Source organism: Alosa alosa, chromosome 5 (genome assembly GCF_017589495.1).
Source record: "Alosa alosa isolate M-15738 ecotype Scorff River chromosome 5, AALO_Geno_1.1, whole genome shotgun sequence".
Lineage (NCBI taxonomy): Eukaryota > Metazoa > Chordata > Actinopteri > Clupeiformes > Clupeidae > Alosa > Alosa alosa.
The window spans coordinates 16,108,333-16,133,109 of record NC_063193.1 but is presented as its reverse complement, the minus strand read 5'-3'; the positions used below and the strand labels follow the sequence as shown (position 1 = coordinate 16,133,109).

General features: G+C 39.5%; 1 protein-coding gene across 1 annotated transcript; it reads right to left on the bottom strand.

Moving 5' to 3' along the window:
- Nucleotides 1-1,235: 1,235 nt before the first annotated feature.
- atad1a (ATPase family AAA domain containing 1a) lies at nucleotides 1,236-10,205 on the bottom strand. The gene is made up of 10 exons (XM_048244457.1): nucleotides 10,139-10,205; nucleotides 9,510-9,744; nucleotides 9,146-9,244; nucleotides 8,927-9,047; nucleotides 8,461-8,661; nucleotides 8,202-8,308; nucleotides 5,664-5,753; nucleotides 4,961-5,011; nucleotides 1,677-1,849; nucleotides 1,236-1,523 (listed from the first exon to the last, which is right to left on the bottom strand). The coding sequence occupies exons 2-10, from the start codon at nucleotides 9,678-9,680 to the stop codon at nucleotides 1,400-1,402; spliced, it is 1,137 nt and encodes a 378-aa protein (XP_048100414.1). The 5' UTR covers nucleotides 9,681-9,744; nucleotides 10,139-10,205; the 3' UTR covers nucleotides 1,236-1,399.
- Nucleotides 10,206-24,777: the final 14,572 nt, after the last annotated feature.

Genomic DNA, 24,777 nt, shown 5'->3' with positions numbered 1-24,777 from the left:
CAGAGTTATGAGTTAAGTCACAGCCCTGCTTCAGCTAATCAAGCTCTGCAGCGAGGATGGGCTCTTATTTGCTATTAGCAAACATGGCAGACTGCATTAGGGATACAGGAGACCAAGCAAACCTAGCACTGAAACACCAAATTCCCCTAAAGTTGTCACTTGACAACATTAAGGCTGATTGCCTAACACCCACAACCTCAAAGGTTCCTTGAGCACAGGGGCAAATCAACTGCAATTTTGTAATCCATCTCAGCCTTGTGTGTTTAGAACATGCTACACTGCCATCATGTGTCCATTTTTTGTAGTGCATATGATTAGCCAGGCAGGGCACATCATTGATCAAAGGGTGAGCTGAGGAAATGGCCTCAGAGAAAAGAAATGACAGCAGGAAAGGGAACAGGGATCGCAGTATAGCATGGTTCTGACAGGGATCAGAGGAACACTTCAGATATTCCCTTAGTATCCTAAACTAATCCAAAATATGCAAGGCAGAGGCGACAAACTGCACTCCTGCATGCAAGATAAGCCCGAATGTAAAGCTGTGTGATTCTGACAACAGCTGTGAGCTCAAGATCTGCTTAGAATATTTGTTGACACAAAGGAAACCAATGCATTAATATTTATGATCCCCCATGAAGTAAAAATATCTAGGCTCATTTCTCCAAGATGTTAAAAAACACTTTATTATCTTACATACTAACTTCAGTGTTTAGGAGTAAGTAATTTAGTACAAAAAACCCAAAAGCATGGTACTTCACCTTTTAATAAATAGACATACAGTATACATACTAGGACAACAGTGTTGAGTTGCCTGAGTGATCTGATGTGAACGCAGAGTTGGCTTTTAAAGTTGCTGCAAGTGGCCCATATGTAAGAGCCTCTGTAGAAGTGTCCTGATGCATACACAAAAAGACCATGTTTGTATTTTTCTGTTGCCGATTGCCGAGTCCCGCAAAGTCCTTTTTGAGTGTGTCCTCCGAGTTCCTATCTCTCTGACGGCTTTCTGAATATCAAGCCAAAACGTTGGTAATTCAAAACAATCACTTTCAGACTACAGCAGCTTTAACACCAAAGCTGCATTTAATTGAATACATTGTAAATACATGCAGACATTCAATGACAAACTACTGTTTGGTCTATACACTTTCACAGTTTAAATGTGACCCCCCTTCCCTCTATAAAAAACCCTCTTTTTTATCATCTTGCATTTTGTGCATTCAAAACCTTTTGGGGGCAATGACAAAGACAATGAATAGGGAATGGAGTTAATATGTGTATGTGCAACAGAACAGGACCGTGTGTTGAGTGCTAAGTGACTCCAGACCAGAACAAGGAAAGTGGACCGATGTGGACCGGGTGCGGGCCGGATGTGCCGATTGGTCAGCGACTGTCATCAAGGTCAGTCCAAGGGCGACTCTTTCAGACAGCCAGGCGTAATGGTGACCTGCTTGGACTCGTTCATTTTGTCCAGGCCAAAGAGCATGTCCAGCTGAGTCACGGGCCGCAGCCGCGTCCCCACGGGCCTGACGAGAGACACGGCAACGTTACACAACATCACCACGGAGGAAGTACAGACAACAAGTTTACACACGCACACTTGATTATCTTCATAAACGCTGCCCACACTCAGTCTCTCTCCACCCCCCCTCTCTCACACACACACACAAAAAACATACTCCTCCTCCTCATCCTCCGCCTGCATCTGTTTGGCGATCTGCCTCATCTGTTGCTTGCGGACATAGTCCCTGACGCGGTACATGGCTGCGTCCCTGCACAGCTCCCGCAGGTCACTGCCCGAGTAGCCGCTGGTCTTATCGGCGATCTCCCGCAGATTTATGGCATTGCTCAACTGAGGACAAGAGCACCAGTGTATTAAAACGGTCACTGTTCTCTCAGTATGACGGGCATCGCTTGCTACAGTACATCATCATTTGTTTATGAGCACACAATGTTAAACACACACACAAAAAAAAACCTTATTTCCATAAAACACCATATTGTCAAACCACAAGACAGTTGAAGCACTGGTTGCAATTCTAGAAGCTTCCTAAGCATTTTTTAACCACTTTTGACTAAGCATCTGCATTACACATAAAAACTTCACTTCTTGGTGTGATTTTGTCAACAAACACAATTCAGACATCTCTAAGGATATGATACACTTTGTAGACAGTACATATCCACTTCAATGGTCATTTTAAATCTTATTTCCTATTACTTATTTATTTCTTCGATTAGATAGCCACTTGACATGACTTGAACTACATGGACAGGCTGTGCTGTGCTGATTGTTAGCCTGTCATTGGCTATTTGTGGTTGTTACTTCACGCGAGAAGTTAGTTTTGGACTTATTATTATTGGAATTATTTGGTATTTTAAATGAAAGACCATAATATTTATGAAAATATCATATTCTTTCAATGTGCAATATTTATCATGCTAAAAAGCCCAGTAAAATACATAGTCTATTCTAGCTTACTACTGTACATAAGGCTCATGCTCCTTAGGTTTGTACATAAAAGTGTATTAATTCACCTTATAAGACAAAACATTTTTATCATGTTTAGGACCAAATAACCCTCGGATATGTATTTGAAGTGTCATCTTGACTGTTTGCATAACACAGTCTGAGTTGCATGAACTTGTAAACAAAGAAATAAAGATGACATAATTCACTCATGATTGGCACCTCAAGGGAAGGATGTGCTATGCTACACAAGTGCAACGCTGCCACTGTCTTAGTCTTTGTCACTGATGTTCATTTTAGAGAGGAAAACACAGGGGCCTAATTTATTTCACAATGTCCATTAACAATGCATGAGTGAAGACTAAACTTTAATCGTCTTCACTGATGCCATTTGACAAGAGAGAACAGGAAACACCATGGCACTGGGCTGGGGCTTCCCTTTGCCAACTCAAAAGCGCTGATGGGCGGGTTTGGTGGGGAGGAAAAGTGCTGAGTGGCTGGCCTCTGGGGAACGGGTCTTATTTGGGACACGTTAACCTTAATGTTGCGGAAACTACACAGACAAGCCCTTCAGAATTGAAGTAATGTCTCAAGGCTGACCAACCTTCACATATATTGGGCTGAAATAGAAGTAACTTGAGTGGATGCTGGAAGGTTGTGATTAAGATAAGTGCTTAGGAAAGAGCTGCAGCAGCATAGAGTCCAGGATTTAATAATAAAAAAAAAAAACTTCTTTCTCTAGAGCAGTGTTTCTCAAACTTTTTTTCTGGGGACACACTTTTTAAAAATGACAGACTATCGCGACCCAACTCGTGACTGTGGTAGTTGACAAACTAGATCCTAATAGAAAGCTGTTAGCTTTCCTAAGCTATATAAGGTATAAGCTAGGGGTATTACGCAACATAAATTGTCACTATGCTAAAAATTGTCAAATTTATTGAAATAATGACAAGTTCTAAATATATCCTCTTCAACAGAGTTAAAATCAGCTGGTGCTGCAGATATAATAGTAAATAAATAAATACATAACACACATATTTCTGTTTTCCAGCAACATATTAGGAAGCATAGGCCATTTTACAGTATTGTACAATATTTTCAATGAAATACCAACATGCTGCATTAAATGGATCCATAATCCAGTCATACTGAGCACTGCTGGTTGGGAAATATTTTTTAAATAAACTTTGCAGAGATGTGATGTAGGCCTACTGTTTAACACATGGGATCACAAGAGTGGCTCCCGAATCAGACGTTTCAGCGATTTCACTCAGAAATCTCAAAGGCATAATACTGTCGCGATCAAGGCACCTGTCCCATACCTCAAGCTTTTTTGGTAAATGCAGTAATCTTATTTGCTAGGTGAGGGAGGTGCTTGTCTTTGCCTTGTAACTGGACATTTAACTCAAATGTATCGCTAAGATATATCAAATATTTCGCTAAGATAGGCCAGCTTCGTCAAGAAATGTTCATTAGTGAACGTGCTTGCAGATCCAAACATGCGCTCTTCCTCCAAGAAGAGGCAACTCGAGCTCAAACACGCTAGCGACAGTTACTTTACCTCGAAAGCCACCTTGCCTCACTGTGAAACAGTACAGCCTTTTGGTCAGCTACCATCTCTTCGCAAAGTGCGGAGAATATAGACGCGCCTTTAAGGGCCGGGTTTTGATGAAATTCACCACTCTCACAACAACGCTCAAAATCTCATGTAGGTCGGGACTATAAGCTGCCTTGACACGAGCGCTTCCCTATGAATAACACAGTGCGTCCATTGCGCATCGGGTGCTACCTGGGCCTAGGCTACAGATTAAAAAAATAATAATAATAAAAAAAAAAGTCCTGTTTTTCACGTCAGTTCGCGCCCCACCTGGCATGTCTCTGCGACCCACAGTTTGAGAAACGCTGCTCTAGAGCTTATTTAAGGACTATGGACTATGGTTGTATTTCTTGTGATTGATGAGAAATACATGAATGTTCTCAGACTGAAGTGTTTTATATCTCTGAAAAAATGATGGAATGGTGCTGAAACCAGTGATATCTAAAACCCAAGTGTGAAGTGAACTCAGACATATATAGTACACAACAGTAACTGGCTTCTCAGAAATAGTTTCCCAGAATATATTTCCAGAAGTACCTTTGTTGTCAACTTCATATCCATTTATGCATAACACCTTGGGATGGACCACACACGCATCCAAGGGGATATGTAGGAAAACACTTGTCATTTTTAGCGTTGCACTCTCAACCAGAGCATCCCATTACAAGTACAAATAGGAAATAGTTTGAGTTTCTCAGTTTACTAAAATTTAGCAAATACCTGAACAGCTTTTTTATGATACAACTTGTAATGCAATAACATCCACACACACACACACACACACACACACACACACACACACACACACACACACACACACACACACACACACACACACACACACACACACACACACACACTCCTTAGCATCTGAACAGAGGAGAGGGCCTACTCACATTCTCCCCCGTGAGGATCAGCTTCAGGATGTCATGTCTCTGGATCTGATTCTGCAGACACCAGAGACACATTGTAAGGCATGATACAGACACGGTCATACATCAGTGAGAAGCTGTCAAAGGAGCTGCCTCTCAACACCACACAGCTGACAGGCCATTACTGCATGATTTTTGAGGCTTACATGATGACCTACTATATAATAAATGGTACATTGAAATTACTTCACCAACCAAAGGTTTCAGAGCAGCCGCTTAACATTCTAGAATCTTTGACTTTTTTTAGAGCAGAAAATTAATAAATAGGCATTGAAAAAACAAAGTAGGGCTAACCACAACTACTCAAGCAAACAGTAGTGGGAAAGGCTAATAACCCGATAAACACCAATGCTGTGTAAAATATATATTTGTATTAATGTATTTTGGTGAGCAAATTTTAAACTGCTACAACGAAAATTCCCTGATATTCCCTGACTTTTCCCCCAAAATTATACAATTCCCTGACTTTCCATGACTATCAAAAGTTCATGATACTCCAGAAATTCCATGACCTGTGGGAACCCTGTGTATCTGCTTGCCTGATTCTTATCTGTTAATTTTTTTTTGTTTTGTTATTAATGCCTTTCTTCCTTAACATGTGGATATTTCAACGATTTAATGCTTATGTTTCTTAAACAAGTTTAATATGTGTGCATATGCTGCTTACCGGCAGACCAACGTGAAAGGTTGAGGGCATCCTGCGCAGGATGGCTGGGTCGAGATCTTGTGGTCTGTTGGTGGCACCCATCACCATCACCTGGGGACAAAATACCTCAGGGTTACAGTTGCGTATCTGGTCTTCTCAGGATGTAAGGTTTGATTTCTACCATTGTAATATGTTAAGACTAAATGCTTGGCTGTTTCAAAAATGCCTGGTTATCATGCTAGTCAAATTTGAATACCTTTGTTCCTAAAAATGTAAGCCAGAGTGCAGTTAGGAGCAACACTTAATGACTGCTTTAAAAAATAATCAAATAATATTATTTGCAAAATGTTAGTCAACCCAGAGAAATAGAGTGGGTTTTCATTCATATTACAATCATACTAGTGGATGTAGCAATGTACCGTAGTCCTTCTTTGTCGGCCAATCACAATGATTCCACCATGTCAGATTTTAAAGTGCCCATATTATGAAAAAAAAAATCACTTTTTCTGGGATTTGATGTGTTGTGTGTATCTGGTGCTTCCACACGCATACAAACTTGGAAAATATGCTGTTTTGAGTGAGATAAGGGTTTCTGAATGTATCCTGCCTTCAGCCTCCAGGGTGAGCTGGTCAAAATCGGCAAGGCTTTTGACGTCACAAGCCGAAACATTTCAATATTCCCACCCACCACCTCCTTTTAGGGCAACTACGTTACGTGAATATAATGGAAACCTATGGAGCTGTATCGAAGTGGGCAGGGAAAAGGATTTATACTTACTAAATCGTTGAACAAACGTGAATAAAAGGCACAAAATAAGGTTGGTGTAAGAGTTATCTGTTTGTTCATGGGATTCATTCTAATTCCATCATTTACATATTTCCTACAACTAGGTGAGATAGCTAAGCTTATGTTGTAGGCTCCTGAAGTTCCACTGTTAGATAGCTAGCTAGCAAGCTAACCGTTTTACATAGAGATTATGGTAGGCTAAGTGTTAGCTACGGGCTATACTATGTAAAACGAAGGTGTAGTAGATGTTAGGGGATTTTGAATTGGCGTGTTTCAGACGTTGCATAATCAATACCCCACCTCTCCACACCAAGCCTACAAGTTCAACTGTTTTTTAAGCCTACATATCTCAGAAAATAATGTAGATACAAGCTTAAACCTTTGCACAGTAGTTGTTGGGTAATATTTAGCATTATTGACATAAAGTATGAGGCAAAGCCAAGATGGTCAGGCTAGGCTGGAGGCATTTGTTGATTTGGCACGAATGACCCTGGTAACAGTTAATGGAGTGGGGCGTGGGTAAGGCATTAATATGTAATGAGCAGCAGAAACAGCACACTTTGACAAGGACTGAAAAAGAGTGTGTAATAGAGGTAGGTAAGAATCTTTTCCTACAAGCTATTTCCAGCAAACAACTTCAGAAACATGTTTTCTGGAACTCATAGACCTATTTTAACTTGTTGAAAAATAGTCATAATATGGGCACTTTAATAACTAACAGGAAAATGTTTACTACACTGATGTAAATGACTTTTTCTGACTACTTGACATTCTTTGATCCAAAATTAAGAAATCTGTATGACCTACAATATATGTATTTAGCATATGAGGGATAGAAATGCATGCAGAATGACCTTTCAGAACAGGAGGACCTTAAAGAATTTAACTAGGACTTTTTAGACATAAACCCTAGAAGCATACTTTTCAGACATGCTTAGAAGTAAAACTAGAAGCTGACATAAGACCTAGAGGTATAGGACTTTTCAGACAAAAAACTTTAAGCAGAGAAGCATAAACATCCTGTATGCAATTGTAGACCCTATTTGCAAGGCAGTCACACTTTGGGCAACAGACCTCTTCAAGACCCCTTCAACATCCAGAGCCTAGGTTCGGTGCATGTACAGCATGGGGTCAGAAAAGTGGCGTAGCTAATACAACGGCATGTTGAGTCATAGTCTTCCCAGAACCGTGTCTTAATAAATTAGTCTTAGCTAATGGCGATTGTCTATTGATCCTGAGTTGATAACAGAATGGGTAGACGGAGTTAACAAGTGGCCAGAGATTCATTGGCCCGCCATCTGGTTGACAAGCCCAGTATGTATACACACAAAAAGTAGAACAAGTAGGCATTTTTCTTGACGTTTCAGTCAATTCATGCACACACATAATTCAATGGGATGGAAAGCTTTCTGACCTCGATATACACACGCATTTTTCTTGTGGCATGAACCGTGAAGGATTTTGTATCAAATTTGAAAATGTCTGTTAAATGCCTATACCCAACAAATAAACCACCTGTTTATAAACAGACCTATCCCAATGTTCCCGTTAATGTTCATTTAGTTAGTTGAGAATATTAACCTGAAAAGACATGAACTGAACCAGTTAGTCTATCTTACCTCAACCTGTCTAAAACCACATTCAGCCATGGCCAGATCTCATCCACCTGTAGAAACTCCAAAGAGCCCTTTGATGACTTCAATGGCACTGACTCTGGGAGCAGCAATCAGATGCTAACAGACAGGCAGTGATAGTGTTTGATCATGACGTACCTGGATGTTAGCGCCAGTCTCCAGGCCATCCCAGAGGCTCATGAACTGGGCCTTCATCATGGCTGTGGCCTCGTGATCCAGACTGGACCGGTTTCGCAGAAAAGAATCTGAATAAAAACATAATCACACTTGATTCAAGTTACCACATGTGCCAGTGACTACTGTAGGTATTCAATATTTTGAAGAAGCACGGAATGTGATGATAAATGAGTTTAAGAAATGATGATGGTAAAGCCATAAAATATGAACCCAAGCTCACCTATTTCATCAATGAAAATAATACAAGGCTGGATTTTTACAGCCAAGGAGAAGACAGCAGCGGTGAGCTTCTGCGATTCACCATACCACTTGTCTGTCAACATGGAAGCTTGCAAGTTGATGAATTGGCACCCTGAGGCTCTAGCAGTTGCCTTGGCGATTAAGGTTTTTCCACATCCTGGCGGGCCATACAACAACACACCTGCAAAAAAGTAGGAATACATTATTTATGGAATCCACCTTGAGGAATTTGCCTTTAATTTAAGCATTGCACTTTACTTTGTTTTTTTTCCACTGAATCTGAGCGCCAACTTTCAGAACATCATTACTATTTACAGAAAAGTGTTTGTGTACTCTAGATAGTGTATGTTAAATGTTGTCAAAACATATCTTCTGATGGCATCTATTTGTCTAACATTTTGTCACCGTTCGATATCACCTGTCATCATTGGAGAAAAACCACAAACCTCTGGGTGGCTGAAAAAGTTTGGATCCTGTAAAGAGGTGGCGTTTTTGGAAGGGTAATATCACGGAGTCCTGCAGCTCATTGATCACCTCATCAAGACCGGCTATATCTCTCCACGTCACCTTAAAAGACCACAAGTGTTAGCCAAACAACCATATATGAATGCAGTTGATGTGACAGTCCACAAATCCCAGGTAAAAAATAGTAAACAGAGGCTTACCTTCATGCTTCGTGGATCTACAAGTTGGGTGGCAATGTTCATCTCATATTCATTCAAAGTAACACCCTCCACTCCAAGCCGCTTCAGTAGCAGCTCTGCCTGTAGGATGGAACAAAATGGTCAAATGATGATGACTTGCCTGGCAGTTTAGTCTTGACAGTTTAGATAGCAGCAACTGTATGGTGATGTCTAGCCAAAGCATGGCATAAGAAGGCTTTGTGAATGCTCAGTAAAGGACATAATTGTAAATTGTTTTAATATCTCCTTGCAAAGAAGAGCAATACACATTTCCATTTACCATTTTAATACAAATAACAATCAACAATATCAAATCCCCTCACAGAAAGACGCACATAACAGTTACCCTTTTTTTGGCCTGTAATTTTTGCTTGTGTGTGGGGTCCATGGCCTCCACCACCCATTTGATACTGTAGTAAGTTGCAGCGCCAAAAATCGTTAACCTCAACAACATGCCGACCACTTCATTCCGAGTCAGGGGGCGCAAAAGCGCATCCCGGGGAATGTCCTTCAGCATCCTCAGTCGCTGATGTCAGCTCATGGAGGAGAATGACGATATAAGGAAAACAACATCGGGTTCTCTGTGAAAATAATTTCTCAGTCAAGGCATGGCAGACCAATTCAAAGGTAAGTTAACGTACACTACAACTAGTGTTACACGTGGAAAAGCTAACTGCACATTTACACAGGGCTAATTTAATAACATACGAATTAGCATAAATAAGTGCGAAGTGGCAAGACATATGTTGTTTGGCAGAGTGCAACATTTAGCATCCTAGCTACCAGTACCAAGCCTCCTCCTCCAGATAGCTAACGTTAAACCCGTTCACTATCAAAGCCAACTTCAGGATCAAAGGACAGAAAGTCCGCGGCATCAATTGCCGTTTTAAGTAATAAACAGCATTAGAGAATGGGACACCGCACATTCTATATAAGTTAAGGGGTGAAAAGTAAATCTATGAGAAAGCTGCTTACCAAGTATATAACCCGCTAACTGCTTGGTACATGTCGCAGCCGTCTCAGCTTGTGCAACCATTATAACTCATCCGACTAGAAACAAAATAGGTTCTATCAACAGTTCCAACCACAAACAAATAGGCTACTCCTGCCCTATAGCCTACTATGACTTCTGGCTTATTTTACATGGTAATATATTAAGTTTTAACAGAAAATAATGCGTTCCTCTGTCAACTAAGAATTGAAATGTTAGTTTGTCGTTATGTTTTGTTAACCAAAGCCCAAGGATAGTTTGAAACTGGAATCAGTTATTGTAGGCTATTAGGCTATTACAGCTGAATAAAATCAACATCTGCATGTTGCCTAACTGATATAAGCATCTAAAAAGCTTTACACCTAGCAGTAGCCTACTGTACCTACACTACACTGTACACTATAACCTAGTGTGTCGTCTACTTTGATGGCTGTGTAGACTATTAGTGAAAACAGATGGCACAAATTGGAGTGTCTGAGATGCCACCATATTGAAACTTGTTTCACATTTATATGCACTTGGCTTATATCCAAAGTGATTTCCAAATTAAGAAATAAGCAAAGCAAATAACTGATGAAAGGGAAAAACGTTCCAAAATGACACATATATATAATGAACAGGATGGGTTCCTCTATTTCACCTTAACACCACATGGTGGCATACTGGATTAAGTAAGAAAATGTCTTCTCATAACTGGAGAACACTTGCAACATCAGGCGCTTTTCAGCCATGTGTGTTGAATTACAGTAGGCCTATACCTAATCTGGATTTACATCCATGGACCACAAAGATGATTTTCACCAGAAGGGCCCATGGCAAACTTAATCTTCAGACAGATCAGCAGATGTTATTATTCTGTATTCATTGTTTAAATGTGTTACATTTAATTGCAATGTTTATATCATGCAAACAGTGTAGGCTACTTGTAACACACCATAGTGTAGTTACAGGTTTCCATACCTTCATCATGCAAGCATTATAGGCCTAATGCTTGTGAGCATGTATTCTGTAGGTTGTGTGGAATTAAATCCTTTCATATTTTCATGGTGAGAAGCACCATGTTGGAATTAAATAACATCATTTTCAATTGAGTTAATATGAAATTGGATGATCACCATCTCCACGGAAGCAATATCACACTGAAACATTCTCTGCTCAACGGATTTGCTTTTAGCTCACGCTGCAGTACCTTTTGCACAGCATATATTTACATTCATCTGATAAGCTCCAGAGCGATCAGTCCTCAGATGCAGATGAGGGATGGTGTGTAATGGGTGGGAGAAAAGGAGTCGGACATCCCTGTTATCAGACAGACCAGACCTGGTCCTTGGCGACAATCCTTGACCAAGATTTGGAAATTTTAATCTGCCATCACGGTAACCGTGGAACATCCTTATAGGGAGACAAAGCAGAGCCTGCATATATTTGATTTGCCTCAAGTGCCAGTCCATAAGGGATTGGTCAAATGAAAGCCTTGCACAAACAGATGAGGATGTCACAGATAGCCCATATGGTTAGATATTTATCACAAAGGGAGGAAAGGGGCTCCCAAGTGTATTTCAGTCTGCAATGCACCTGCTTAGTTGGATAAATGATGATGTATTATACAAAAGAAAATTCAGTAAAATGTTCAGTTGACTTAAGTCTTTATCCACTTTATTCATTTCATTTTTTATTTGAAAGATGCTTACCATAATTTGTTGACTGTACAGTATCTACCAGTAATATTTTAGCAAAAATCACAACCTCATGTAATTTTCTTTGAAACAGTACTGGATTTTATCCCCCCATCTCCCACCTTCTTTTTAAAACCCTTTTCTCTAAAACAAGGGTCTCAAACTCCCGGCCCGCGACGTATGTCAAAATAATAATGTAATCCGGCCCTTGAGGGTATTTTTAATTGCGACAAACAACGATACTGATTTAAAATAGACGATAGAAGTACGGTGACAAATCTCATTTGTAGGCTACTCTCCTCCACTATTTGCTAGACATCCAGAGCTTGATTCAAACCCAAAATCGCTGCACAAAGTTTTCAGGAAATACTTGTATTACACGCGAGAAACACAAGACGTGCATTTGTAATGACGCGATGCAGGGCATAGTTTTGCACAAATTGAAGCACGTTCACGTGTGATGAAGTCTTAAGTAGGCTATGTTATTCACCTATTCTGATTCTGAAGGAGAATATCCTTTTGGAGATTATGATCGATCGTCTATTGACAGTGATAGTCACGGTGCGTCTGTGAATGGAGGTGCGTCTATGCGTGTAGGCCTATACAACGGTGTCCACTAAGCATACCATGGTTATTTCGACCCTCTGCCCAACATAGCTCGGAGGTTGCAGTGTAATCGTGATGATAGTGTCCGTAATAGACGTGGTACAGACAGCAGGGCTAGTAGAAATAGGGCTCTGAAAAACTACAAAGTCACCCTCGATAGGAACTGATTTGACCAGGTTTATTGTAGGCCTTGTGGTTATAGGCCAGTAATAGTTTACTATTGTTGGTATAGGCCTACATCTTAGGTGTTTTCTTGTTAATTTGTTATGTGGGTATTATGACCAAAAAGTAAGTAAACCTGCTCAAATGTTCATCCAGTATTTACTGAAAGGTGCATAATTTGGAGTGCTTGCCATCCAGTGGCAAATAAGATGGGTAAATGTACCCCCTTCATAAACTTTTTTTTTTTTTTACATTTACAGTAGGACTTTATCTCTGACCACTTTCAAGCCATGGTCTTTTGAAATTTTGATATAAAAATCCAATGGTGTTACTTTCTTAACCCTGACGCCTATTGCCAGGTTTAAAAAAGTTATCAGAGGAAAATATTTTTATTTGGTGTGAAACACACACATAGGCCTACCTGTTTTTATGCTTTTTTGTTTGTTTTTATAATTTGTATTAATATTTATTTTATCATTATTTTATTTATAAGCTACAAGGTTGCTAGCACAGGTGTCTAAAAATAGATAAAAACACTTGCACTTTCGGTTTGTAGTTTTGTGTTTGAAAATACAGTATTTGAAAAAAACACTGCATTTTAGGAAATAGCCGTTCTTTTTTGTATTATTCTTTAACACTGATGTGGCCCTCCAATCAGGTGACATTGGCGGAAGTGGCGCCCAGCTCATTTGAGTTTGAGACCCCTGCTCTAAAAGGAATGCATTAGTTTATTTGATTTATTTGATTGTTGTTCTTTCCTGCTGAAGTGAGGAACAGTGCTACTTCTTGGAGATTTGTTGTGACACAAGCCATATCACTCTCCTTCCATTCTTTGAGGAGAGCTTTTCGAAAGATAGTGTTGAACCTGCATGTCTCAAGGGGCAAATAACCAGAGCCGGACAGTAACGGAGTACATTTACTTGAGTACAATACTTGAGTACAATTTTGAGGGATCTGTACTTTACTCGAGTATAATTTTTGGGGAGTTTACTCTGTACTTTACTCAAGTACATTTGAGAGGCAAATATTGTACTCTTTACTCCACTACATTTCTATCTATAACCATGAGTACCCGTTACTTCTTCTAAAAAAAAAAAAAAAGAAAAATCTCAGAAACCCTCAATTTGTTTTTTCCCTCTCAAACGTGATTGGATTGTGCAGGCACCACTGATTGGGACAGCCTATCAGCAATCACCTTCAGCTTTCCGCCAAAGTCAACTCCATGGTCAGATTTAGATAAGAGATGAAACCATGAACAAAACAATGGATGAATACGCAGCAGGTCCATCCCGGGAATGTGCTAACCTGTGGCCCCACCTCGCCAGACTATTTCAATTTTCTGAACAAGTTAATTATAGTTTTCGCTTCAAGTGTTTCAATTACAAAATAGTATTTTTTATTTGAAATACATGTATTAGAAATACTGCCTATCCCTGGCAACATGGTAAAAAGATGAAAATGACTTGATTTTACTTTAAATTCCTTTTACATTCTCCAAGGTATTAACATTAAAATTTTTCATAACTCCATGTAGGACGTTTCTGTACATAAATGTAAGCACTGTGGCAGTAGAAATGCAATATTTAGAAAATGTAGGCTACTCTTGTACTCTTGATACTCAAGTACTTTTGAAAACAAGTACTTTTTTTCTGACTGTTGTACTTTTACTTGTACTTGAGTAAAATTTAGCAAAGGGTATCTGTACTTTTACTCAAGTAATGAAGCTGTGTACTCTGTCCGCCTCTGCAAATAACAACACTGAAGTCAACTGTATATAGCAAAAGAATTTGTGATTTTGAACCAAATAACATGAACTAACGTCCACAATAAAACTATTTTGTGAAAGAGGTCATATGAATGTCATTCGGGAGTTGATGACCCTTTTCTGAAAGCAGACTATAAATAGTTTTAATATGAATTATGGTTCTATGCATGCAGTATTGACCCCGTGGAGGCCATGCGAGAAAGAGCTTCTGTTAAATGTGTAGTATTTATAGCAAATGCAGGCATTTTAACACACCAGCACATGCTGACCTAAGCATAACACACAACAACTTAATTATGCTCTAAATCAGTACAGAAAAGGGTCATATACCTGCCAAGCTTGGGGTGTGTGAGGGTGGATGACCGATGTGTTTGCGTGTTGAAGCAGCAAATGGTTCGTGCAGGATTTATTTGAAGGAACTCTCACATAGATGTATTGAAACAACAGTTCATAAAACCTGTGTTGAATATGACACATGACAATGGCCTTTCTCTGAAATGCCTCAATTAGCTGTTTTTTTGTTTTCTCTGTTTTTCTACACCAATTCTTCTTCAGAGTTGTGAAAGGGGGTTTTATTGCATGATCAGCTTGAAATATCAGGGCAGTATAGTTTGTCTAATTTACTTTAGTGGACAATGTATATCACATTTCAGTACTAAATATTTTAACATCAAAGGGGTTGTGATACGCTCCCCTGTAATGCTTCTCTCTATGAGGGGAGTATATCAGTTATATCAATACGAACAGTTAATTCCTCTCAAGTAAATTAATCTAAATGTAAAACATAACATTTGATCATTAGGAAAGTGCCAACATATACACATCATTCAGAGAGCCTTCCTGGGACAGAAAGCCCTTCAGCACCACGGACAGCTCCCAACATCTTTGGGCTGCGAGTCCAACAGATGACAAATCTTCTATACGTTATGGCTCTTCTAAATATGAATGATGAAAGATCACTAACATGCACACACACATACACACACACACACACAGCCAGAAACAGTCTTACTCAGGTACTCAGGTACAGCCATGTCTCTCACATTTTAGTTACACTGCCAAACATAAAGCTCTCACACACTGTTAGATATTTCTACTAAAGAGCAACCTCCATGATGAAGTATTCTGTGAGGAAGAACCTTTATAGTTTTTTTATGATTTTTGATTTACAGCTGTAGTTCAATTCAACAAGCCTTCTCAGTGGTAAGTTATCTGAACTTTTGGAGTCAAGCTTTTAGATTAGCTTCCAATCGGTCTCAATTTCCCAAGCGAAGATCAGAGCCTCTGCTTAGCAATATAACCACTGATGTGAGTCCTACATGAAATAAGAAAACATTATATTTGTGCACACTCACAAGTCTCCACTTTCCATGCAGAAGATAGTATTATTTTAGGAGTGCTATAAATTCAAACTATGGAGGAGGTGGCTACTTCTATTGCACCTTTAAAACGCTAGAACATTTTCCTGAATAAAAAACCCACTTTTGCTGAGAAGGATGGAAATAAAGCAAATGGCTCACTTCACCAGGTCATAAGCCCCTATATACTCCTTCAGGTGTTGTGTAAGCTTATACTTTCCACCTGCTCATGGATGGCTGGGCTAGAGCAATTGATCCATCACCATCGGTCTCGTGTGATGGTTCTACGCAGAACACTTATGTGTCAAAGTCTGCCAGGTTAGTTTGATGGGCAGTGGAGTCCATTAAGCGAGTTTCTTCTCCATTACGTTCTCTTGTATCAGATCAGAGGACCATGACCCTCACAGAGCCATGGCCAAATACAATCATGGCTCAATTTCTCCATCTCCAAACGACAGATGGAGGTTCACTTACTGATGATGGCAAATATCAGAGGTGTCACGAGATGCCAAACAATCCATAGACCAGATTGAAAATACTTCAAAGCAGTGTACACAGCCGTCCTATTAGTATTGTAGAAGGCATATTCATGTTTACTTAATGCACAAGTCTTGGCAATGCATAGAGTTGTAGATGGTGTGTCATCCTGTAAATAGAATGTAAATTGTTTCGTGATGTGTGTGTGGCAAATCATTAGCCTGGAAAAATCCAAACTCATTCACAAAGTGAATAGAGTATGGTGACTCTCGATTGGGAAACGCTTGCAACACTTGCATCGTGACGGGCACTTACTTTGAAATCATTGGTCCAGCCTTACTAATCACATTGATCAGAGATTCCTAACGTTACTTCCTACTTCGCCTAAACTTTATAAACTGACAATAAACAGCATCAACAGTCAGGAAACAATGGGTCTACTTTTGCTGTAAATACATTTCTGCATTTTTCCAGCAGCATTTCTTGACGTTTGCAGGTGTTGCTGCTTCTGTTTCGGTTTTGTCTTCCCCTCTTGTCGCTAATTGGCCTGACATTTTTCTTGTCTGAGGGAAACGGTTATGAACTATGGTGTTCCAGACTAGATCTCCCTGAAAGATGATCTAGGTGGGCGAGGCCAGGCTAGCAAATCACACCAAACACATATACATGGCACATCATGGATTTCAACCCAAATTTTGCTGCTCTTATTTCTTCATTGTATGTGCCTTCTTATTTACTCATTTATTGTTTACTTGAATGTTATGTTTGTCTGTGGACTTAATTGGTAAAATATGTCTTGTCTTCACCGTGGGATAGTGAGAAACGTAATTTCGATCTCTTTGTATGTCTGGGCATGTGAAGAAATTGACAATAAAGCAGACTTTGACTTTGACTTTGACATCACACTAAACACACTAGAAAGTACTGTGAGATACACAGTCAGTAAACAATTAAGGTGGCATAACTGAACTGGTGACATGGTGCAGTCACCCAGCAAAATATGGTGTGGTGTGTAAACGACCACATCTGCTATGAGAACATTCAAGCTCCCGTTTTGTCACCGCCACAGTGCATACCAATGTTATGTAATAGAATTATATATAGAGCACCAGGTCTCTGCTGCATATGTGCTGTATGTGCCTCAGTAATGTAATGACTTTGACAAGGTAGAACTTTGTTCTGTGCTGCTATTCAAAAGTTAGAGCAAGAAGATAGACTCAGGCGCAGTTCTAGGCGAATTGGGCGGGGGGGGCATGAGAATCTGATCCATTAGTCCAGCCTGGGGAAGTAGAACTGACAGGTGTGATGCACACTTGGGACTTTATATTTGGTCCAATGTCAATACACCTGACAGAGCTGCCCACACTCGGCTGTGTGTCTCGGCTGGGTGAAACTCAGTGGACTCCAATAAGGACAGAAAGACACGATTCATTTCTCATCTGTTATTTTAGGAAGTTGTATTTAGACATTGTCCCGAAACAAACTGAACAGTCATTCTGACTAAAAATAGAAAGAAATCTAAACAAGTATACTGTTATATCATCATAATAGTAATATAATATATAAAAAGACAGTAACAATAGTATAGAGTAGATAGTATCATGTATGACAGTTAAAAGAACTTCTTTAAATTCACCTATGGAAAGTAATATTCAACAAGTTCTGTGATTGTATTATAGAATTTGCATGCATGCCACTAAAACTCTTCTCTTTTCTCTAATACTGTAGTCCACACAGAGAATAGGATGCTGTGTGGATGCAGCTCATGTCCCTGCTGCTACTCATGGATGCCCACAGATGACAGACATCTTGATCCATCCTCCCCTACACTAGCCCCCCCCCCCCCCCGACAGCAGAGTGCCCGAGGCCAGCAGGAGAGTGGTGGGCAGGACACGACTTTGCCATAACAACTCTTCATATCCTCAGGTGACCTCCAATGGCAGCAGGGCCTCAGTTGTGAAATTCGTGCCTATAAACACAATGAGCTTTAACGTCAGTGACCTTTACTAAATAAAGATGTAGCCATGGCTTCAAATGTGGGATAACATACTCCTCATCAATCAATTAAATTGACATCACACACGAGGGAAAGTTTATTTTTCACAAAGAGCACCACAGCATCATACAATCAAGGAAGAGAGCATAAACATTAATGGATTGCCCTTCTCGTATTGAAAGGAGATGTACAGCTTCAAAGCATGTCAGGCTCTGGGTCTGAGTGAAAACAATTGGCTGGTGCCAGCTCCCATTCTTCAAACTGACAGCCAAACCACATGGGGACAAATGGATAAATAGGGAAATGCTATTAGATTGCTGATGAGGAACAAACATCAGGCTTTTACCTTTTTTTTGTCAGTGCAAGCCCCCTCTGAGCTGTGTTCCCCAGGGTAGAAAGCATGCAAATAGGCATCTTTCAAAAATAAAATTCTCTGCATCTTTTCTATCCTGACAAGGTTTGTTTAAAGCATGGAGTGGAAATCTTTCATGTCCTTTATATTGTTATTATAAATATCCATGAGCACTTTAAAGGTAAGGGCAATGCTCTGGGATGGATGGGCTAAATAAAAATAAATGGAAATATGAGTGCTCCATTTCTGGTATTGATATTCTTGAAGGTATTTGAACCCAACTTTTTATTTTTCCAAAAGTGCCCTGTCACCCCTTTGATGGCTTTTCTCTTGAGCTATGACCCCCCTCGCAAATGTTTTATTGATTATCACACCCTTACCGGATCTGAGACTTTGGTTGCCTTGGCAACACATAGAAATGGGGGATCCATGACAACCTAGAAATCCTTTCCTATTCTCATCGTTTTACAATTCTCTTTTAACAAAATTAAGTTAGAACTTATTGAAGTGCACACAACAACACTCTGAACTATGAATTCAAAGAAGCATGAATGCATCAGATGTTTATATGCCATCATGGTTATTAAACAGTAGCCTAGTCATTATATATCTTTACTAATCTTTACTCATTTTTGCAGTAGATGCAATAAGAACATTTGGTCAGCTAGCTGATCCTTAAAAAAACACTTGCTCGAAATGTATGTCTCGATATGTAATTATCCCCCTGGGATTGTCATTATATTGAAAGAGGGAGGACTGTGCCACTTCGCTCAGGTTCATCAGCCCTAGAAAAAGGACACACACACACCACCACACACTGTTGGAATGAAATGGTTCACAGATTTTCAGCCATTGGTATATCTATGTTGGTCCATGGCTTATTAACCACTGGTCTGCTCAGATGAAGGAGAGTGTTGCTTATACAACCTGCAGCTGCCCAGTTGGACTTGCTGAAGATGTAGACTATAAAGGCTACCACTATCCTCAGTTTGTGATTAGAAAGAAAAGCTTGCAATAAGAGTCGCATCTCCTTGCAGCCAAAATATTATGCCAATATTATGCCTGTGGCGGTGGCTTGACTCATGCATTAGTTCAAAGGATAAGGATCATCACTGAGGGACCTTTATTTTTGTGTTATTCTCTTGAAATATGAAATATGAATCACACATTTTAACATCTATGAACAATCCTACATTTTGTTAATAACTTCTCACACAGCCATTGAGATATGACAAAGTCTAGAAGGTTCATGGAATCTAAACAGTCATACATACCACACACTGTGCATCATGGTAGAACTATGTCATTGCACACAGACCTGGATGTTCTATGTTGCTTTGCACACAGACCTGGATTTTCTATGTTGCTTTGCACACAGACCTGGATGTTCTATGTTGCTTTGCACACAGACCTGGATGTTCTATGCCAAATCTGACCTCTATGCATCTCATGTGTGATGGAGGTGACGGCCCAACTGGGCTTTGCCATGGAGCGAGTAACTGTATTGATTAACACTCATGTTTCTTCTGAATCAATCTCCGTGGGCCAGCGGCTGCTTCTGCCATTTTATTCCTGTTCAAAGTGAGAGGGATGATTGCCGAGCCCTTGGGAGGTCTGGCATGTGTGTGGCAGGGCAGATTTCATCAAAATAAAGGCCTCATTCCTCCTCACTCCGCACAGGCTAATGAAAAGTGACGCATGAATGCCATGTCTTTGGATCCCCGAAGGGTCTGAAAGGCAACATTTACTAGAATTGATTAGAGGTGGTCACCACATGCCATTGCTCACTTTTGAACACACACTCGCCATGGCAGAATGTCATAAGTGGAAGACTTTGGGCTTTAACATTAAAAACATATTGCACATAAGCTTGTGGCACTATATCTTACATTACGTAATGGTCGCATCACCATTTTTCTTATGTCATATGGTTGCTGATTGACATTCAAATAAGTTGAGTGTCTAATTTTAAGAGACCACTGCAAATTTGAATATGACCGTCAACTCATTCGAATTCAAACTCATTATTTATATATATATATATATATATATTATAATGTATTATTACAGACACTAGGACTTGTGCCTAATTATAAAGATATTTGCGTTTATTGATATTTTCTGCACGTTCCACACTGGTTCCTTCATTCCAAAGTGAGCCAATAAAACTCATCAGTGATTTGCCTCCACAATGCTGTAGTGTACAGGAATGTACCATTTCTTTTTTTAAAAGACAATTTTATTGTATAATATTCTACAATATATTACAATATATATCATTATATGGTGATACAGATGGAAAAACTTGTTAATAGGAGGTATGTTTGACAGGTGCCAGTACATTCAGCATTAAACAATTTAAAATAGTGAAATGAGCTTTAATATACTTTAACAAACTAAATTAAGACATGAGGAATTTTAAAACAAACACATGGGACCACTCAATTGTTTATGTTATAACTATTTAATTAGACTTTACACTCAGGATCCATTAATTAACATCCGTCATTGAATTATTTAGCATGAACAAGCCATAATTGTATGCATTAATGAACTTCAAGTAATATTGATAGCTGTAGTTAATGCTTGATTGATTCCAACTACTGCATTTGTTTAATGTTAACGAAGGGGAACCGCAAGGTAAAGCTTTTCCCAAAAATAGCCGTCTATAACAAAAGCTGGAAATGTAATCTCTCTGCCATCAGTCCGTCAAACGTCAAGTCCTGTTCGATTCACCCCTCTCCACCAGCACCAATAACGCCACTTAGAGAGAGAGAAAGCACAGTGAATGGAAAGAGACAGCGTAGCCCTCTGTTCGTGACCTCACTCGAGGCTCTCTAAACCTCTTAGATTGGAAGGAAATGATACAGCTGGAAATGTGCATGTTAGAGAGTCTCCAGAACATTCCATATAAATGTGACACAGACTATGTGGGGAGTGTGCCAGGTGTATTCTATGTGTGGGCAAATGTCTTCAGCTTCAGAAAGATAGCTGGGAAACATTAAAGGTGTGCCAAGTGCAAGTCATAACATACCTAATGCTCTCTGAAAAGTTTTGTAACAGCCCATGACACCAGTCATGACAACATGTCAACCCGTATGAATTACTGGGAGATGATGGGTACCGTTTGAAAGGAAGTTACCAACTGACAAGACAGCAGTGGCTGCACCCTCTGAATACTTGACAGTGTCAAGTCACTTGTTACAGCCAACTTGCATTAGGACTACATGGGTTTATTCAAGATTAGACATACAATGTTTGTTTGTGTGTGTGTGTGTGTGTGCATGTGTGTGTGTGTGTGTGTGTGTGTGTGTGTGTGTGTGTGTGTGTGTGTGTGTGTGCGTGTGTGTGCACTGCACCATGCACTAAAATGTGACTGAATTGTCATTTCCTGTCTTGTCTTTGTTGATGCAAATTATTTTTTTAACCTCTATTTTGTTTCAATAGGCTGGCTATTGTCTTGTCACTTCCACCCACAATCTATAATAATTTCTAAATGAGATGAACAGGAAAAGGGTGTGTGTTATCGTGCTTGTGATTGAACATGCTCATAATGTCACTGTTTATAATTGGCTAGGTGGACACAGTGCTAAGAGGGCACTCTTATTTATTTATATAATATAATGTTATTATAATGTTATTATAATTAATTTATTTAGAAAATATCATGTATGCCTATTTCTACTCCTTTTGTCTGTGTTCCAAAGGTGGCTCAGTTTCTCATGAGCTCATACATAGACGTTTTCAAAATAATAATACCACATACCACATTACATGTAAGTATTGCATGGTTTTGGAAAAATAACAGCACTTGATAATCAAAAAGGATTAGACAGTAATTATGTAATTATGTCCACTTACATTTTTTAGCCTCAACTACAGATATTACAATAAACCCACATGACAAATAGGGGAGGATAAAGTTCAGTTGGATTAATTTCCAGTTGAAGAACAGACACGTGCAATCAATATAAATTACCTAACACCTCTCAGTAACAGTAATCTGATCACATGCACTGGAGGAGTGCACGTGATTGGCTGGTCGTGGCTTTGGCATCCTGGAGCAAGCTGTGAAGGCAATTTAACTGCTGCGTTGGGTAGGTTTTGACCTCTTGTGCAAAGCCTTACTCCGAGATGTGCTGTGATGAGGACTGACAAGGATACAGCCCCTGCAGTAGTAGCCTGTCTCCTCCTCTCATCCTCCTCCTTTACCCATCCACACCCACACCCCATCATGTGTTTGCACTCCTGCACATAGTGAATGCATCCTCTGCCCGTTTTTCGAAAAGGTGGAAGGAAATTGACAGTGAAGTCTGGCAAAGAGATCAGCTCCGCTATTCAACAGAGAAATTAAATGGGGGGGAAACTTATATAATCGCATGAAAAGCTACTTGGCTACTTTGATAAAGGAAAATGTATGCTACAGATTCACTTCAATAAGGAGTCTCATTTTTATAACTTCATTTCATCATTGGCAGTATAAATAAGTCTCGAAGACGACCAAACAGATCCTAAAATGAAGATTCAGCTTTCATACGGAAAGGCCCATACATACAAATCCCATTTATCTCTGTCGAGACCAATCCTTTGCTATGAATATCTAATAATAGTAAACAATAGCTGTGGCAGGCACCTCTGTCCTTGTCAAATCGAGTTGGGGGGGAGGTCTTTTTTTATATGGACAATAGAAAGAACAAGTTCAAAGCACTCTTGTATTTTTGGAGGTCTGGGGATCGATTTTGAATGGGCTGAAAGCATTGTTCAGTTTACTTTTTAAAGGAGCGGGAGCTGCTCTTTCCTCAGCCTGCTGTTGCACAGGGCTGTTCGTCCCATGGGCTGATCATTAACAGGGAAAAAGCTTCTGATCAAACACCACACTGCAATGTTGTCAGGGCGCGCTGTCTCTGTCGGCTGTGTTGTAGATGCCCTGGTGGAAACAGCGCAAAGCAGACAAAGAATTTATCTTTCAGAGACTCTACCAGATACAAAATTGGGGGAACGCTAAGATGGTGAAATGCTCAAAACCCCCTCAGTGTTTCCTTAATCTTGCAACAGTTTCCCTCTCTCAAGAATGAACAAAGCCTGTGCATTTGACTTTACTTTGATGATTTTGCTGTTGCCTCCAACTCAAATATATTGAGCCCTGCAAATTACATCCACTTCCAATCTCTTAAGTGCTTTGGAGTGCAGAATAACATAGCTACTATAGTTTAAAAACATTCTTTTGACCACAGAACACACCAGAACTGCCACACATGTCATACAAGATTTAATTTACTCACTTTATTGAAATGGAATATTATATTCTAATTACATTTTGAAGAGTATAATAATCTGATAGTCAAAGGAAAAATTCCTCAATTTCTCTCTTGTATAGTAACAGTTTGCACATGCATTGTATGCAATCACAAAGAATGTTTGATTTAAATGCACTTCATCAAATAATAATACATGCTTATGTTTTGTGAATTAAACATTTTATTGCTTACTAAATTTCCCTCATCCTCTAAATTAAGGTGTGAAATCTGAAAAAAGTGGAAAGTGGTTTACCCTACCTTGGTATTGTGTGATAATGGAATAGGCCCAACATTGATGCTTGCCCCCTCTACTTAGATCTGGACAGTTTTACTTGTAATCCATCATTTGGCAGACAGACTCTGCAACATGCTGGGTTGTTTTGACCCACAATTTCCAGTGTACCTCTTGAAGTTCCAAGCATCCCATTTTTGTGGTAGAGAATAGTAATTAGGCTGCCATGGGTTTACAGTAGCCTATATAACACGTAATAAGCATGTAAGCATAACACCATCAAATACATGTCCACTGAAAAAACACAGCCAGAGAGGTTAGCTGAAGGCTTAAAGATGGCAAGAAGAAGGAATAGTAATGATATTTTGAGAAAATGCTTAATGACCCTGCTTTGATGAAACACATTATGGTTAAATGGAGTACAAAACCATTTGACGAAACATAATTAATTACAAGTAACTAGACAAGGTCTCAGAGTAAGGTGTTTATTTCTGTATGCAAATCTTTTTCAAGGTTTTGATTAATTATCTATCTCTGTGCCTTGCTTGGTATGTACTTTGAATACCACCCAGGGATTTAATTGGGTGGTTTCAGAAAAGAACCACATATGGAGTCCCATTCAAACACAATTTTGCAACAGAGGCCACATACACAGTAGAATAAAAACAAACCATGACATGTCAAATTAATAGTGGATAAAAC

Bases quoted from the DNA above. Each gene is read 5' to 3' on its own strand.
- atad1a (XM_048244457.1), bottom strand. From the start codon at position 9,680: ATGCTGAAGGACATTCCCCGGGATGCGCTTTTGCGCCCCCTGACTCGG. The intron at 8,662-8,926 runs GTTTGTGGTTTT...ACTTTTTTGCAG, and splicing joins ACTTTTTCAGCCACCCAGAG to GTGTGTTGTTGTATGGCCCG. The intron at 1,524-1,676 runs GTATGTTTTTTG...GTCTCTCGTCAG, and splicing joins GCGGAGGATGAGGAGGAGGA to GCCCGTGGGGACGCGGCTGC.